The sequence below is a fragment of the Vanellus vanellus genome (assembly GCF_965231255.1).
Source record: "Vanellus vanellus genome assembly, chromosome: 11".
NCBI lineage: Eukaryota > Metazoa > Chordata > Aves > Charadriiformes > Charadriidae > Vanellus > Vanellus vanellus.
In genome coordinates this window covers 24,960,269-24,976,541 of record NC_138916.1, presented here as the reverse complement: position 1 = coordinate 24,976,541, position 16,273 = coordinate 24,960,269, and the positions used below count along the sequence as shown (strand labels likewise).

Sequence of the window (16,273 nt, the reverse complement as noted above, 5' to 3'; positions counted from 1 at the left end):
CAGCGGGGAGAGTCCTAGAGCCAAATACCCGCTTGCAATTTGGGGAACAGCAGATGCATCCGACCGGGAGGATGGCAGCCCATGCGCCAGGCGGAGGGGCGGGCGGGCACGGGGTGCGCAGGGCAGTGTGCGGCCCCGCTCTCGCGGTCGGGGCTCGGGCTGCCCCCCCGGGGCAGTGAAGGGCACACGTCCCCGTCCCAGCGAGTGCCCAGGCCAAGCAGTTCCATCCTGGAAACGCCAGCACCCTTCCCAATTCCAGCCCGTTCCCTCCTGTTGCCATGGCAACCTGTGACCTCACTGAATTCCTTGGAGATCTGCCAGCCTTTTCAGCGGAAACAAAGCTAATTAACACGGTTTTCCTGATGCCACCCCTGTCTGCAGGGGCTCGGTCACGCTTGGGGCCGGGGCCAGGGCCGGCGTGGGCAGGCAGCTGCCCGTGAGCAGCAGGATCCACGCGCCGCCTTCGCAGCCCAACCCGGTCTCCTGCGTGCCCATCACCGTCGTGTCTGACCCACCCGGCTGCGGGGAGCCCCCAGGATATGGGGAGCACCAGAGCCCTCCCTGCCCTGCGCAGGCTCCCGCTGCCGCCAGTGCCCAGTTTTCCCAGTTTTGCCCTGCTGGGCACAGCACGCAGGGCCAAGACGGAGGAGAGGGATTGAAGAGTGAGGTGAACCAAAATACATGGAGAAACTGGGTCCTCTTCTCTCCCACACATGACATCCGCGAGCGGCTGCGCACTCAGCGGGGTGCCCTGATGAGAGGTGGAGGGTGGGAGGATGAGGAGGGCGTGAAGGGGTGCCGATACTGCTGCACGCGGAGGGACCACCCGGCTTGAGGGACCGTAGCGTGAGGGATTGCAGCGCTGCAGGGACCGGGTCAGCTGTGCGTGGGACTCGCCAAAGGGAATGCCACCCGTGGGGCTGTCCCACGGTCCGCGACACGCACGGGGCTGGACACGGGGGTGCTTCCCCAGGATAGGGGGGGAGTTGGCGCCCGAGGCTGGAGTGGGTGCAGAGGGCGGGTGCCCAGCCGAGCACAACCCCACGCAGAGCCAGCGCAGGCTGGGGGTCCCTCCTGGCCTGGGGGTCCCTCCTGGCCTGGGGGTCCTGCTCAGTCTGGGGCTCGTGGCAACCGGGGCTCGTGCTGGCCCTGGGCTGATCTCAGAGTGGGGGTCCTCACTTGGCCTGGGGGTCCCGCTTCACCCCGGAGTCTTGCCCTGCCCGGGGGTGCCATCTGTCCCAAGGTCCTTCCTGGACTGAGGGTCCCCTTCATCCCAGGGCCCCACTTCACCCAGGGCTCCCATCTGCTCTGGGGGTCCCACTCGGTGCAGTGCTCCCACTGTGTCCAGGGGTCCTGTCTGCCCTGTGGGTACCATCTGTCCTGGTGGTCCCATCTGTCCTGGTGGTCCCGCGTGCCTGGGGGTGCCTTTTGGCCTGGGACTCCAGCTGTGGGGCAGGGGTCTGTCCCGGCCCAGGGGTCCCACTTGGTGCGGTGCTCCCGCTGCACCCAGGGGTCCTGTCTGCCCTAAGGGTCCTATATGTCCCAGTGGTCCCACCTGTCCTGGTGGTCCCTCTTGGCCTGAGGGTCTAGTTGCGGGTCAGGGGACTGTCCTGGCTTGAGGGTCCCACTTGGTGCGGTGCTCCCACTGTGCCCAGGGGACCCGTCTGCCCTTGGGGGTCTCATCTGTGCCGGTGGTCCCTCTTGGCCCGAGGCACCAGTTGTGCCCGAGGGTGCCTCTCGGCTTGGGGCTCCAGCCGCGAGTCAGGGGTCTGTCCCGCCTCGGGGGTCCCACTTGGCGCAGTGCTCCCGCTGTGCCCAGGGGACCCGTCTGCCCCGGGGGTCCCTCTTGGCCCGAGATGCCGGTTGTGCCCGGCGGGTCCTGTGTGCCCGGGGGTGCCTCTCGGCTTGAGGCTCCGGCTGCGGGGCCGCAGTCCACCCCACCCCGGGGTTCCCGCGGCCGGGGGGGCCCGCAGGGTGCGGAGCGGCGGCGGGCGGCGCGGCAGTCCCGCGGCCGGGGGCGGAGGGGGGGGAGGGGGGGCCGTATGTACGTATGTATGTGTGTGTGTGTGTTGGGGGGGGCGGCCCCGGGGAGCGCGGCGCGGCCGCCCCCGCAGCCGGCGGCGGGGCAGGGGCAGGGGCAGGGGCAGGGCCAGCCCGGCGCGGCTCGGCGCGGCGCTGACGGGCTCCCGGTGCCGCCGGCGGCTCCGGCATCACATGACTCGCCCGTCCGCGGCAGAGGCGGCTCCGGGACGAGCCGGCGGCGGGAGGCGAGCGCTGCGCGGGCGGCGGGGCTCGGCCGCGGCATGAGCCGCCGCGGCGGCCGCCGGTTCTCCGGGGGCGGCGGGGGCCGCTGATGCGGGCGCGGGGGCTGCGGCTGCTCGCCAGGGACCCGCCCGCCGCTCGCCCGGCGGCGACCATGTGAGGAGCCGGCGGTGCCCACCAAGATGCAGAAGGGGATGCGGCTCAATGACGGGCACGTCACCTACCTGGGGCTGCTGGCCAAGAAGGACGGCGCCAGGAAGGGCTACCTGAGCAAGCGGAGCTCCGACAACACAAAATGGCACACCAAGTGGTTCGCGCTGCTGCAGAACATGCTCTTCTACTTCGAGACCGACTCCAGCTCCCGGCCCTCGGGGCTCTACCTGCTCGAGGGCTGCGTCTGCGACCGGGCGCCCTCCCCCAAGCCCTCCCTCTCGGCCAAGGACTCCCTGGAGAAGCAGGTGGGCGCGGCGGGGGGGGGGGGGGGGGTCCCGGGGCCGGCGCCCCCCCTGCCCCGGCCGCTCTCGGAGGCGGGTGGTGCCCCGCGGCCGCCCCTGCCCCCGCGGGGGGTCCCGGCCCCGCGCGCAGCCCCGGCCCCCGGGGCTCCCGCCGCCGCCTGGGACGTCCCCACGCGTGACCGCGGCGGGGGATGGGGCCGGGCAGTGCCGGGGGAGGGGGAGACGCGCCCCGGGGCGGCGGGCGAGCTCCTTCTGGGGGTGCGGGGCTCTGCCCGGCGCCCCCCTCCCCGCCGCGGCTAATTCGCCGCCGGTAATCGGCGCGCGGGGCTGCGGCGCGGGGCGCCCCCCGGCGGCGGCGGGAGGCGCTTTGCGCAGCGGAGCCCCGCGCCCCACGCGTGTCCGCGGCGCGGAACCCCCCGGCCCGGCCCGGCCCCGGCTCCGGGGCTGTGGCCCCCGCGGGGCGCGGAGGGGCCCCGGGGGCTCCCGTGGGGGCCGCTCCCCCCACGCTGCGACCCCGCCGTCCCGCTTCGACGTTTCCCAGCCTGACGCGGCGCCCCCCCCCCCCCCCCCCCCCCCGGGCTTTGCCGGGGCGCTGGGGGCGGCCCCGGCCGCGCCACGGGGTGCGATGCTCAGCGCGGGCGGGGGGGTGCGGGGCCTTGTTTTCCCGTGGATTCCCCCCCGTTCCCGCTCCCCTCACAGACCCGCCGGGAAACGCCGCGCGTCTCCCCCCCCCCCCCCCCCCCGGGCGGTGGGCAGAAGCGGCGCCGGGGCCCCCCCCCGCCACTCCGGCACTCGTCTGCAGCGCCGCCCGGCAGATGCTAATGTCTGCGGGGGGAGCGGCACCGAAACAGCGGACCCCTCGCCAGGCCCTGGGAGAACCGGGGTGCCCTCCCCGGCGCCGCCTGGGGGACGGCGGCCCCCGGGGGTGGGTTTCTCCCCCGTCGCTGCCCCTTTGCCGGGCGGGCAGGGGGCAGGGTGGCACCGAGCGGCGCGGCGTGCGGCGCGCACAACCTCTGCCCTGTTTGTCCGGCGTCGTTGGCCGGAGCTCGGGGGGCGTCCGAGCAGCCCCGGGGGGAACGGGGTCGGTGCTGGGGGGGGGGGCTGGAAGGGCTGGGTCCCCCCTGGGGGTGCGAAGCCCGGCCCGTCGCTGCCACGGCTTCCAAAATCACCTCCGCTCTCCTGGAACGCGGAGAGGAGCCCGTTGCGTTCGCCCCTCGGCCGCCACGCGTGGAGTGCAGCCGCTCGGCCGGTTGGGTGCCCGTGGCGCAGAGGGCCCCGGGACGCCCCTCGCACCAGGCCGGGTGCACGCAGGAGGCACCGTGCGTTTTGGGTCCAGCTCTGCAGGTCTTGCATAATTTCTGGCTCAGCACGCTGCGGGGGGCGGCGGGAGCGCTGCCGGCACGCTGCGGGACGGGGCCCGCGGCCACCCTCCGCGGGCGGGGGGCTGGCTGGGAGGAGGTACGCCCTTTAATTGCCTCTGGCTGATCGCGGCATGCTCAGCACCCCAAAAAGCCCTGCCAGAAGAGCGAGGCAGTGCAGCACCGCTGCTCCGCGGCACGTCTCCTCGCTCCCGGCGGGGATCACGGGAATATTTCTCTGTTCGGATCAAAATACGCTTCTTTTTTTTTTTGCAGCAGCAGCAGCAGCTGTGCCTCCTCCCCGTCCCGCTCTTGCACTGGGGCAGCCTCCAGCGCACCGCACGGCGAGGAGGGGTCTGCGCCCGCAAGGGGGTCGCGCTGCTGTCCTGGTTGGTCAGCCGTGTCCCTTTAGGGAGCAGCGTAATAGATGTCGTTGCGTGTTCCTGGTTCGGCTTCAGCCCGCCTTGCCGGCCAGGTTCGAAGCGAGCTTGCTCTGCCTCCGCGGGTTTGCGCAGGAGGGATTTTCCACCGGGTGAACGTGGAAGGGAGGATGGCACAGCCCCTTTCCAGTTCAAAACACACCTGGCGGATTTGTCCTCGGTGCGAGTGCGGGGCTGCTGTGGCGGCGCAGGGGGCTGCTGCCACACCAGATGTTTACCAGGCCGCTCGTCGGCACCCGCTTCCCAGGGTTTAGTGTCTGGCTGGTAATTTTGTATAATTCATTAGGACAAATTTAAATGAAAGTGCTCAAGCACTCGAATGCCCACTGCTTTGCAAACTGATTAATGGCATACCGGATGAGATAAGCAGCGGAATGTTTATGGTGCAGATCTGCAGCGTGGCGTGTGCCGGGGGCCGAGAGCGAGCAACCGGCAGGCAAAGCCGGCCGGGCCGCGAGAGGCGGGTGCCCGAGCTCTGCAAAGCAGACCAAAGGTTTTCGTCCAGCTCACCTGGTACCCAGCCGTGTCCGGCATCGCCCCCTCTTCCATTGACGGGAAGGTGCTGGGGAAATTTCTAGCACTGCCCGCGATCACCATTAATTGTTTTCTGAGGGTATTTATTTATCCGGGCTGTTACAGCTGGAGCCGTGAGGACGGTATTCCCTGCAGCAGAGCAGCTTCAGGTTTAGACTCCTTCTTCACGGGAGTAAAGCCTGAAAGGTTCCAAATTCTCCACAAAGGAGACATTTTAAAAGCTGTGTCTTTCCAAACCCCCTCTTTTTTGAAGTCCGCATATTTTGCTTTGGCGGGGGATATTTTTGCTGGGAATGCAGTGTGTATTTAGCATACAGCGCGTGTGAGAATAAAGGAGCAAAGTGATTTGGAAAACTGAAACAGCAAAGAGGGGATTTGGACGCCTCCGGAAACTTTATTTTCTTGTTTTGTTGTTTTGATGCCGCTGTGGTGTCTGGGCCATTCCGCCCCCCGGGACCTGCTGTCCCCGGCCCCCGAGGGTGAGGATGCTGGCGTGTGCTTTCACACGGTCACGTCTCCTGTCTCGCGGTGGAAGGGGCCGTGAGAGACCCCCCGGGTCCGAGCCGCGTTGCCGGGGAGGGCGGGCAGGGCGCGGGGTGCCGGGCTGGGACCGCACGTGGTGCGGCGCAGCCGAAGTGAGATGCCGGCGGAGGAGCTGAGCAGGCGCGGAGGTCCGGATCTGATCCATCCCCGACCTCGAGGTCGTGGGCTCAGCACCGGGAAGGTGCCGGTGCGGGGTGAGGGCTCTCCGTCACACGTCGGCAGCGGGAATCCCGGCCGGGTTTGCTCTGCGCGTCCAGCCTTGAGTCAGATTTGCCGACCTGTACCCCGGTGCCATGAGTTATTCTTAACCAGCAGCCCTCTGTGCCTCAGACGAGAGCCAAGATGATGCGGAGTCAAGTGGTAGCACTGTGCAAAACCCTTGACTTGAAACTCGGAAGCTCTCCGGAGCTGTGAGTCTTTTATTCCCACGAAGCCTGGGCGGCTCTCGTGAGCGCACAGCCTGCGGCTGGAGATTTCCCTCCCCGTCGCGGAAGCGTTTGCCAGGGATGGGTGTAAGGGTGATTGTCGGCGCTGTCAGCGGGACGGGGAGGCTCCAGGAGGCACTTTGTACCGTGATGCAAAGCTGAGGGCGAGCGGTCGGTGGGTGGATGTGTGTGGCCGTGGGTTCCCGGCGGGACGGGGGAAGGCTTGTGGGAACAGTTCCCACCAGCACGTCGGGGAAAGAGTTTGTCTTCCATCACCCTGAAGTGTGTCTGGCCCCGGTCCTGCTCGTTTCCCCGCACAGCTAAGGGGGGCATGAGAATGCCGCCTCCCTTCTCAGCGCCAGCAGCACAGAGTAGCGGGGGCCGAGCAGACACAAAGCTCGGTGACCGAGGGCACCCTCTCCGGGGGCACCCGTCCCTGAGCTGCTGGAAGAGCTGGAGGGCAGCGGGGCCGGGGGACGCTTGGGCACCCTGGGGACGCCATCCCTCGAGGGGTGTTGGGAGGGGGTACCTGCAGCATCCCCCCGCCAGCCCGGCAGCTCCAGCTCCCCGCATGGGATGTGCCCCCTCTCTCGGAGCCCCCAGCCCCGCTGACGGCGCCGTCCCTGGTGGCGGGGGAGCTGGGGCAGCCCCCTGAGGGCGCAGCAGCGGGGGCTACGGGGTCCGGCTGCGCCCATCCCTGCGCGGGGGGTTCCCCGCGGCAGAGCTCCCGGTGCCCTCGGGAAGGGCTGCCGTGGGTGAGGCAGGGGCAGGCGCAGCCTCGCCGTGCCCGTGGGACTGGGTGGGCACCCGCTGCTGGTCCCTCCGGTGAAGAGGGTGGTGGTGGCCCTTCCAGAGGCGTTTCCCTTCTCCTCCAGCACTGGGTGCGAGTGCCCCCGCTGGGTGCTGCTGCCCTAACCCCCGTGGCAATGACGAGCAGCGTGCGCCCCCCGGGACCCCCTGGCTCTCTCCAGCAATGGACAGAGGAGCTGCAGACAAGGGGTTCCCCTCCTGGGCACCTCTGTTCGGTGCCCGGCTGGCCAGGGCTCTCCGGGCCACGGGCCGGGCTCTAGGGGAGCAGGAGCAGCGGCTGAGGCCACGCAAGCGGCTTTGACCGTGATCCCGCATTGAGGCGTACTGGGAAGGGCTCAGAGCTGGGAGCATCTCCGGTCCCGGTGGCAGGAGGGGACAGATCCTGCCGGCGGAGCAGCTCCTCGCTGGGGCGAGCGGGGCGTCCGTGGACACTGCGAGCGGTGCCATGCGCAGCCCGGGCACCCTCCGCTCCGCTGCAGCGCTGCGGGGCGGTGGGGTGAGGATGCTCCCGCGCAGGGAGCGCGGTGGCCGCCCGCCCGCCCGCCGGAGCCCGGCACGAAGGCAGCGAAGCAAACTCAGCCGGTTGGTGGGACGGGGCTGCCTGGAGGCAGCGAGCGAGCCCCGTGCCGCACGGAACCCCGCCATAGCCGTGCGCCCGGCCGCAGCCCGGTCTGTGCAAGGCACGCTTTGCACGGGAGGGTAACGCGCTTCTCGTCTTCTAGAAATGTCTGTTTTTCTTCGGGGTGTCTGCCTGAGCGTGCTGCTGCCTCATTGCCGTCTTTCTGATTATTCACATGATGCCTATTCAAAGGACAGGATAACGTAGTGTGATCCGTGTGACTGGTGGCGATGAAGCGATTACAGCGGAGTGGGAGCGCAGGACACCTTGCCTCTGCCGGAACTGGCGTTGTCACGGGATGAGAAACTGTTCCCCCAAATTTGTCATACAAATCCAAACGAGGCAGTTTCAGGACAGCACGGCCTTCTTACAGAGACTCTGTGAACAGAGGAGCTAAAGCCGTGGGCTGGGTTGTTCCCCGCCGCGGCACACGACGTGAGCGGGTGGGGATGCCGGGCAGGTTGCCGGCGGCAGCCGCGGCGCAGGTGGTGGTCGTCGCCGTCGCCACGTGCCGGCTGCAGCCGTGCCGGGCACACCGCTGTTCGCGGGACCCGTGATCCGTGCCAGGCGTGTATGTTAAAGGTGCTCATCCACCGGTGGGGGTCAGGGCTGTGGGGGTTTTTTAACCTTTACAAAGGGTTTTCCAAAAAGCCGAGACCCACCGTAACTGACCACTGCCTTCTGCGCGTCCCCGCGCACATCCCCCCACGGCCCCGAGGATGGGGACGGCGTACGGGTACGTCGGGGCATCGCCCGCTCAGCAGTAAGTGCCCGCCTGTCCCCAGCCCCGGCGCAGGCGTTGCACGCCTTCCCGAGGTTTTCCAGGTCCGGAGCGAGGTTTAGCATCGCTCTCTCGGGTACTGGAGCTCCCGGGGCGCCCCGCCGCGTGCTGGAGCAGCCGCCCCCGCCGGGCAGTGGGGATCCTGTCCCAGAAGCTGCCGGTCGTTGAAGGGTTGAGGAAAAGTGGGTTTACGCATCCAAAGTCTGAGCTGAAGTAGTAAAATCGCTGTTGGGAGATTTTTGGTTGCCAAAGACCGAGAGTTGGTAGAGATTAGTTTCTGATAAAGCAAAAAGAGCGTTTTCAGCTGCAAAACAAAAAATCTGAAAAAGGAAATGGTGTTTAAAAGTTAAAAGGACATTTTTCAAGATGTGGTTTGGGTTTTTTTTGTTTTTTTTTTTTTTAAATGTATGGACCACTCCTGGTTACAAGATCTCTTGGCTTAAGCTGTTTGGCTCTTCCCAGCAGCTGAATTCGCCCTGCTTTGCTCACTGGGGCCCCTGCCCTGAGAGCTGGCCTCCTGCGTTGGCCTCTTGGGTTGTTATAAACTTCTAATTAAAACCTTCCTAGACTTTTCCCGGACTCCTGTGCTTTGGGCCAGGCTTTCCGCAAGGAGCTGAACACGGCGGTAACTCGGCCTTCATGCCAGCAGCACGGAAACCTAAATGTGCGATCTGATTTTTTTTAAACATAAATCACAATTTGTGGACCTGGGCCCGAACTACTCATAAATTTGGTGATTATACTGCTGATTTTTGTGTTTTAAACCTGATGCCAGTCCTTCCCCTTTACTCGCACGTTCCCATCCCTCAGATTGAGGAGATCTGTTGAAGAAGAGGGGGAGAGGGGCAGGGAACCTCCCCTGGCCCGATCCCTCCCGCTCAGCCGCCTCAGACGCGTTTTCTCAGCTGCACACGCACAATTTGCGGATTTCTTGCGAAGGTGCAGAGTCATTGTAGCGACGGCGATACTCAGATGTAAAATCGGGCCGAGGCGTGAGTGCCTGATGCGCCCCGGCCGGGACACCCCGGTGTAACGCTGTTCCTTCGCTGGTGGCTGTGAGGGGGCTGCCAGGGCTGTACTCCCGAGGGGGGAGCAGGGGGGCCGCTGGCGGAGCACGCGCCACGCAGGCACCGCTGCGTCATGTGCCAGAGAGAGGGAAAAAGGAGATTTTTTTTTTTATTATTTTTTTTTTTTTTTATTACCACCAATGTTTCTGCCCAAGGCGGAGGGTGGGATTCGCACGGGGTGAAGCCTCCCGCGGCGGAGGGTCCCCTGCGGGCTGTTTGCTCTCCTCGTGGGCGAAGCCCACCCAAAGCGGCTGATGCTCAGCTCTGGGTGCCCGTGCGCCAGCATCCTTACGGTCCCGCCTGAAGCGGAGGAGAGAAATTGCAGCCTCGGGGATTTTTTTTTTTTTTTTTTTTTTTTTTCTCTTACTGCCAGCGAGCAAATGAGCTGCCTGACCACCCGCCTCCTGCTCGGCGTCCCGGGTCCTCTCTTCCCCGAGCACACGCTATGTAGGTCAGGGGAGTTAAAAGCTGCCATTGCTGCCTGTGGATTTTTAGACTCATCCATCCAGAGCCGGAAAATTCTCCTCCCTTGCCCTTTATGTCAGCTGCAATAACCGTCAGCGTCGTGAGCAGGCGGCCGCATACCTATCTGCCGCGGGGGGTGGAGGGCAGGCGGGTCCCCGGCGCGGCGGGCAGCGTCCCCGCTGCAGAGGGACGGCGGGGGGCATCCGCCGTGGGGCGGAGGGGCCCCTGCGACGGCACAACGTAAACCGCTTCGTGCAGGAAAGGGTGACGGTCACCGCTTCGGCGCGGGCGGCGTTGCTGGGGGTGTCCCTGTCTCCGTCCCCCCGCTCTCACGCCGTCCCCATCAGCGGAGCTGCGCGCTGTCCGTGGCCCGTGTGGGTCTGCAGGAGAAGCGCCCGGCCGCGTGGGTCACGGCACCCGGAGCGCTCTGGGGAGTTGTTCCGGCTGGAAAATGCCCCGCTCCAAATTTTAAAAAATTTTGGAGTACGGTGATTTTCTATTTTGGAAATAACGCGTCATTTTAAAGCTTGTTTGAGTTTATTTATTGTTTACTCAATAGAAGGCAAGAAGCAAAGGGAGACCCTTCGGGCGCTTAGCCGGACCGGCAGCCGTGGCTCTGCTCAGGGCAGGCCTGGCTCTGCTTTGCCCTTCTCTGGCTTCACTCCGACAAACTGGAAAATTGGCCGTTTTGTCGCTGGTGCTGCGGTGCCGGTGCTGGTGCCTGCCCCAGGGTCCCGCGGCCCCGCGCCGTCGCTCCCTCTGGCCCTGAGCTGGCGGCCGGGCAGCGGCGGGCTCGGCGTGGGCAGGGTGGGATGCCATGGGACAGCCGGGCACGGGGAAGCCGAAGCCCCGGTGCGTGCGGCTCTGCTGCGGGGAGTGGGCACAGGACGCCTGGGCAGCGCGCAGCGGGGGCGAGGGGGGGGGTGCTGGTGCAGCCGTGGCGTGGAGTGCCGTGAGCCCAGCGGGGAGCCCAGCTCTCCCGGCGGATGTGGAGCCCCGTGAGAGCTCTCTGGAGAAACACCGCGTCCCTGCAGAAACACCACGTGGCAGCTTGTCGTGGCCGTGGGACGCGGGGATCTGTGTCCCAGCAGGACCCCAGAGTGGGAACCCCCCATGCGCAACGGCAAACACGCTCTCTGTAGTCATCCCTTTGGCTTTTATCGAGGATGTGGAGGATGGAGGAGCCTGAGCATCGCGGCCACGGCGGGTGGGAGCGGGCAAAGCACATCTTGGGCTGTGCAGGGACCCCCATCTTGGGGGCATGGGGACCCGCGTCCCGCGGTGCACAGGGAGCCGTGTCCCAGGGCGGCAGGGACCCGCGTCCGGGGGTGCCCACGCAGGGGGTTTTGCTTCTCCAGCAGCGGGCATGGCGGGAGGGCAGAGCCGCCGCTGCGCTGACGGTGCCGGCCCAGGGACATCAGACACGTGGGAGGACATTTCTGGGGAGATAGTCCCTGCACATTAATCACTCGGGTAGTCTCCTTCATTAATGCAAAGTCGTTTGTGGAGGTTCTGGAAGCAGAAATAGCTCCCGAGCAGCGTTTTGCTATTGTACTCTCCTCTCAGTAAAAATAGCCAAGCTGGGGCCGGGGACGTTTTTTTTTTTGTGCAACAGAAGTGGCCGAGGGAGCGGAGTCGGGGGAGTGGGCTCAGGGGGACCGGGGCTGTGGCGGGTGCCGGGCCGGGTCCCTGCGGGCTGAGCAGAGCCCCGGGCGCGTGCCGGCTGGGGCACCCCAGGGGCGGCCACTGGAAACGGTCTCCTGGGCTGGGGGCAGGTGCTGGGGGGTCCCTGCAGGAGCAGCCCCTGCCCCTGCCGCCATTGCCGGACCCTCTCCTGCCTGCGCCTCTTCAGCCGCGGGGGCCCAATACCTCTCCCGACAGCACTTGGCATCCCGGTACGGCGCTTTGCCGAACTCCCGGCGGGAGCTGACGTTCTCCCCTGGCTGCCGGGGGTGCGCCGTGTCTTCCCCCAGGGAGCAGCTGGAGCAGCCCGGAGAGCCCTCACGGCGGGAGAGGGGAGAGGTCCTGGGGGTCTCTGGCACCACAGGCTGCGTCTCATCGCTCGGGGGGTCTCTGCACATCAGCGGCTTTGGTAACTGCCTCCCGTGGAGTGCAGCGCCCGCCCTTCCCCGCAGCGGGCAGAGCCCGGCAAGAGCCGGGTGACGGTGGCGGGGCTGGGGCTGGGGCTGGGGCTGGGGCTGGGGCTGGCCCGGGGGGGGTTAACATGTCACTTTGTGACCTGAAATGCCACCGTGGCACTCCTTCAGGCAGAACTGCTGCGTCCGACTGGGGTTCCCCAAAGTCAACCGCCCCCCAGCCCCGGGGTCTGGGGGGCAACATCCCGTGGCACCGGGGGGCTGCGCGTCCCGCAGCGGGCGCTCAGGAGGCACCGCGGGAATGGGGAAGGCTGGAAAACGCCCCGTGATGAGGGACTTGGGGAATTGCATCTGCTTGGTTTGCCAGGAAGCGGGGCGAGAGGTGGTTTGGGTAAGGGGTGTCACTGCCCCCACGGCTGTGGGTTAACGGGGTCTTCAACAGAGCAAAGATAAGTGTGAGAAGGGGCTCCAGCAGAGCCGGGGAGGGACTTTTTCCAAGGGCACGGAGTGATAGGAGGAGGGGGAATGGCTTCAGACTGGAAGAGGGCAGATTTGGATGAGATATTATGAATAAATTCTTTACTCTGAGGGCGGTGAGCCCCCGGCGCAGGGTGCCCCGAGGAGCTGTGGCTGCCCCATCCCTGGAGGGGTTCAAGGCCGGGTTGGACGGGGCCGGGAGCAGCCTGGGCTGGGGGGAGGGGGCCCTGCCCGGGCAGGGGTGGCACTGGGTGGTCTTCAAGGTCCCTCCCAACCCAAACCGTGCTGTGATTCTGTGATTCGTGCTCTGCACGGGGCAGGGGTGGCCCAGCAGCACTAACTGCCCTGGGGAAACTGGGGTGATGCTGGAGGCGAGGGCTGATCCTGCTGCTCTGCTCTCTGCCCGGTGCTGGGGAGCAGCTGGTCCTGTCCGTGGGTCTGTCCCACTGCCCGGCCGGGGCTGCATCGCCGCTGCGCCTCACCCCCCCCCCAGCGAGTGCCGCTGGAAACGCTCCCGGGCTGCCGAGTTTGATGTGTCACTGTGATAACAGAGAAGGATCATAATTTAGGCAGAGATAAAAGGTGGTGGGAGTTTTATTATTCAAATATAAAATAACTTCCTCCTTGCGAGCGCACTGCGTTTCCTGGGTGTTGTATGGGGATAAGTCGGAGTGACACGGGAGCTGCGCCGCGTGCGCTCGCGGGCACCGGCATTTAATCGCCCGGGGAGCAGCGGCCCCGACCGAACCGTCCTGCCCGCAGCCCCGTAGCGGCTGCCGGAGCTGCCCCCGGCCGCGGCGGGAAGCTTTCGTCCCCACCGGCTCCGCTGCCGACAGCGTTGAAACCGCCGTTTGCAAAACCTTCAGGAGCTTCTGGGTTTAAATTAGCTGAGCCAGAAGCCCTCGGACGAATCGCGTTGGTGCTGGTGTGTCCGGAGGCGCCTCGATGGACCCGGTGGGCGAAGCAGGGGGAGAAGCAGGGTGGGTGCCCGGCCCGGGTCCCCGCCTGCTCCGTGCCCCGGGCTCTCCCGCCCCTTGTTTTAAAATCCGACGAGACGAGTCCCGAAGCTGTGCGAGGTGCTGCTTTGCCGCAGGGCCCTGGGTGACATCAGGGCGCCCTCAGCACTGGTCCTGCTTGTGGGCGCAGGGCTCTGAGCGGGTGCGCTCGCCCGCGGTGCCGCGTCGTCCCCCGCTTCCCCCCAGGGACCCGCAGCGCCCCAAGGGCAGCCCAGGGCTCGCCGTCCCGTCCCCTCCCGCCGTGCAGGGGCCGGTTTGGGGGAGCCACCGGGGCATCTCCCCGTGTTTCTGGTGCCGTGGAGACTCGGCCGAGCTCCGGCTGGCGGCGGCGGCAGAGCGCGGGGCGGTGACTGTGTTTGCCGCGGCACTGGGGCGGTTTGTCCCCGCGGCACCGGAGCTCGCGGGGGCACCGGGGCTGAGAAGGGGCTTTCCCGCCCCTGGTGTCCCTGCGGCCGGGACAGCGGGGCTGGGAGCGGTGCCTGGCAGTGCCCTGGCACGGCCGGTGGTATTGCTGAGTTGGCGTTTCAGGGGGAGGACTTCCAGAGCTGCCAATCTGAGCAGTTCTTTTCAATGCCGGTGGCGCGGGAAGGGCTGTAGGCGAGGAGAGCGGGAAGCAGGGAGGCGTGACTACCCGCACCGTTTCAGAGACCAAAAAATTTCTGGCGAATTTTCTGTCAGAGATGTCTCGTTGCCAATAAAAGCTTTTGGGGGTGGGAGGGAGAAGATGGTGGGATGAAAAGCGAAGGTCTGCGGAGCTGCTGCAGCTCCAGATGTGTCCCACGACCGGGACAGGGAAGGGGTGGGAGACGGCCGATGGCGTGTTTTGCCACGGAGGAGGCTCCATAAGGAGAAAACTTGTCGGCAGGATCAGCAATAAAAAGGTGTCGCACCTAAAGGATCCTGGGCAGAGGTAAAGGAGACACATCTTCACAGGGTCGCGGGAACGACCAGTTGCCCCCCAAAGGTGAAAGAGCTGTTTCTGGGGGAGGGCTCTGGCACGGCCCCCGCGTCCCCGGGCCCCCCCTTCTCCTCCCCGGCAGGACCCCGACGGGCTGGGGATGCTCAGAGGGTGTTTCTCGGGCTGTCGCCCAGCGAGACACGAGCCCTGGGTGGGCATGGTGCTGGGTGGGGGAGCTGGGCGTCCGTCCGTCTGTCCGTCTGTGTTGCCTGCACCGACATCACCCGGCAACAGCCACCGACTGCACTTCGGCTCCCCGACGTCCTGCTTTCGCTGAGAGTCTCCTGCATCCATCTGGAGGTCCTTCTCAACAACCCTGGGCCTGATTCGGGGTGGGAAGGGGATGAGAGTAAAGATGCCGGGGGTGGGAGGGGACGGGGGGACCTGGCGGGGGTCGGGGTGCGAGATACGGCCCTGTTTGGGGGTGGGCAGTACCCCGGTGTTCGACAGAGGGATGGCGATGGTGGTGGCCCGCCCGGCTGCCCTGGGCGAGCGCCAGCCTTGCCCCGGCGCAGCTCCCCGCTGCCCGTCCCTGCCTGCAGCGCCGCGCCGGGGCAGGTTCCCACGCCCGCGCCTGCCTGCGCTGCGGTGCCGCCTCTGTGTTTCCGCGGCACGCCGGGGTCGGTGCTCACAGCCCGCCGCTGCCACCCGTCCTGGGCAGCGGGGGCACGTGCCAGGGAGCACGCAGCTGCTGCCGGTCGGGTTTGGGTTTAGTTTTCTTTTTTTTTGCCGAGATACCTGTTAATTCAGATCCCTCGTTAAGCCTGACAGAGGGGCAGATAATGTCAGGGTGAGCTTTTTCTAGTGGGTTTTGTTTTAGCCCAGTTATTCCGGGCAGCATCCGGCGTTGCAGCGTGGTACCTGTTTCCTAGGAGACTGCGGGAAAGCGCAGGAGCAGCACAAACCCCAGCCGGCGCGGGCTGCCACCGCGCACAATTAGCACAAATACTGTAAATGTCAAGGGAGGCTAAATATAGTCCGCGCTCAGTCCTGTTACGCCGTTGCCCGTTAGAGCCTCCCGGCTCGAGTGGTGCGAGCCCGTGGCACCGGGGCTCTGCCCGACGTCAAGCCCCCGGCGGCCGCGGGGCTTCGTTTTGGCGCCCGAGGGTGCTCGCTGCCCACGCAGGCAGGGATGCAGGCAGCCTGGGGCGGGGGCCGGCTAACTGCCCTTGCTCATCGGCCCCTTCCCCCGGGCGAGGGCCGTCCCCAGGGGGGTTGCCGCGGGCTCAGACCTGCAGCCTCACGGTCCTCGGTGGGTTTGGGTTGATCCGAAGCCCGGAGTTTGCCCAGCGGGATTTCCCCTCGGAGCGTTTCCCAGCCCGGTCCTGGCCCGCGGCACGGCTGGGCTGCCTCGCCGGCATGGAGCGGCTTTTCCCGGAGCGCTGAGGGCAGCGCGTCTCGGCCGTGCTCCTGGTGTTCCAAAACGTTTGGGGTTTTTTTTTTAAAAAAATGAAGTGACGTGTGGAGGATCATAAAGCGCTTTCCTAACGGCCTTGTGTGAGCAAGCGGTGACCTCCCCCTGTGTTTGCTCCCGCAGCATTACTTTACCGTTAACTTCAACCACGAGAACCAGAAGACCCTGGAGCTGAGGACCGAGGATGCCAAGGACTGCGACGAGTGGGTGGCAGCCATAGCTCACGCCAGGTATCGCCCTCCGCCAGCGCGGACCCGGGGACGGGGCTGTGGGAGGCAAAGCCGAGCACCTTCGGTCCCCAGCCCCGTGCTGGGGGCTCCTGCGCAGAGCGGGAGGCTGCATTCAAATGTGCCCCCGCTGCCCCCCTGCCTGCCCATCCCTGTCCCCGTCCCGTCCCCGTCCCGCGCGGGGCGGCCGCCCCGGCAGGCTGGCGCTGCCTCTCCCAGCCTGGTGCCGGAGGGACGCCCGATTCACCGTCGGGTTCAAAGTTCGTCGGGAAGGGTGTCATCTGGAATAGCAAAAACGGTCAGAAGGAGGTTTTCCCAAGCTCCCG

General features: G+C 66.4%; 1 protein-coding gene across 2 annotated transcripts in view; it reads left to right on the top strand.

Annotated features, from left to right (window-relative positions):
- Positions 1-2,444: 2,444 nt before the first annotated feature.
- RASGRF1 (Ras protein specific guanine nucleotide releasing factor 1) overlaps positions 2,445-16,273 on the top strand; it is a gene marked incomplete at its 5' end in the record, with an annotated part of 44,452 nt that continues 30,623 nt past the window's right edge. For both annotated transcript variants that reach the window (XM_082489020.1, XM_082489019.1), the window contains 2 exons: positions 2,445-2,720; positions 15,844-15,950. In XM_082489020.1, the coding sequence (XP_082345146.1) occupies positions 2,445-2,720; positions 15,844-15,950 (383 nt within the window). The remainder of the gene's footprint in view (positions 2,721-15,843; positions 15,951-16,273) is intronic.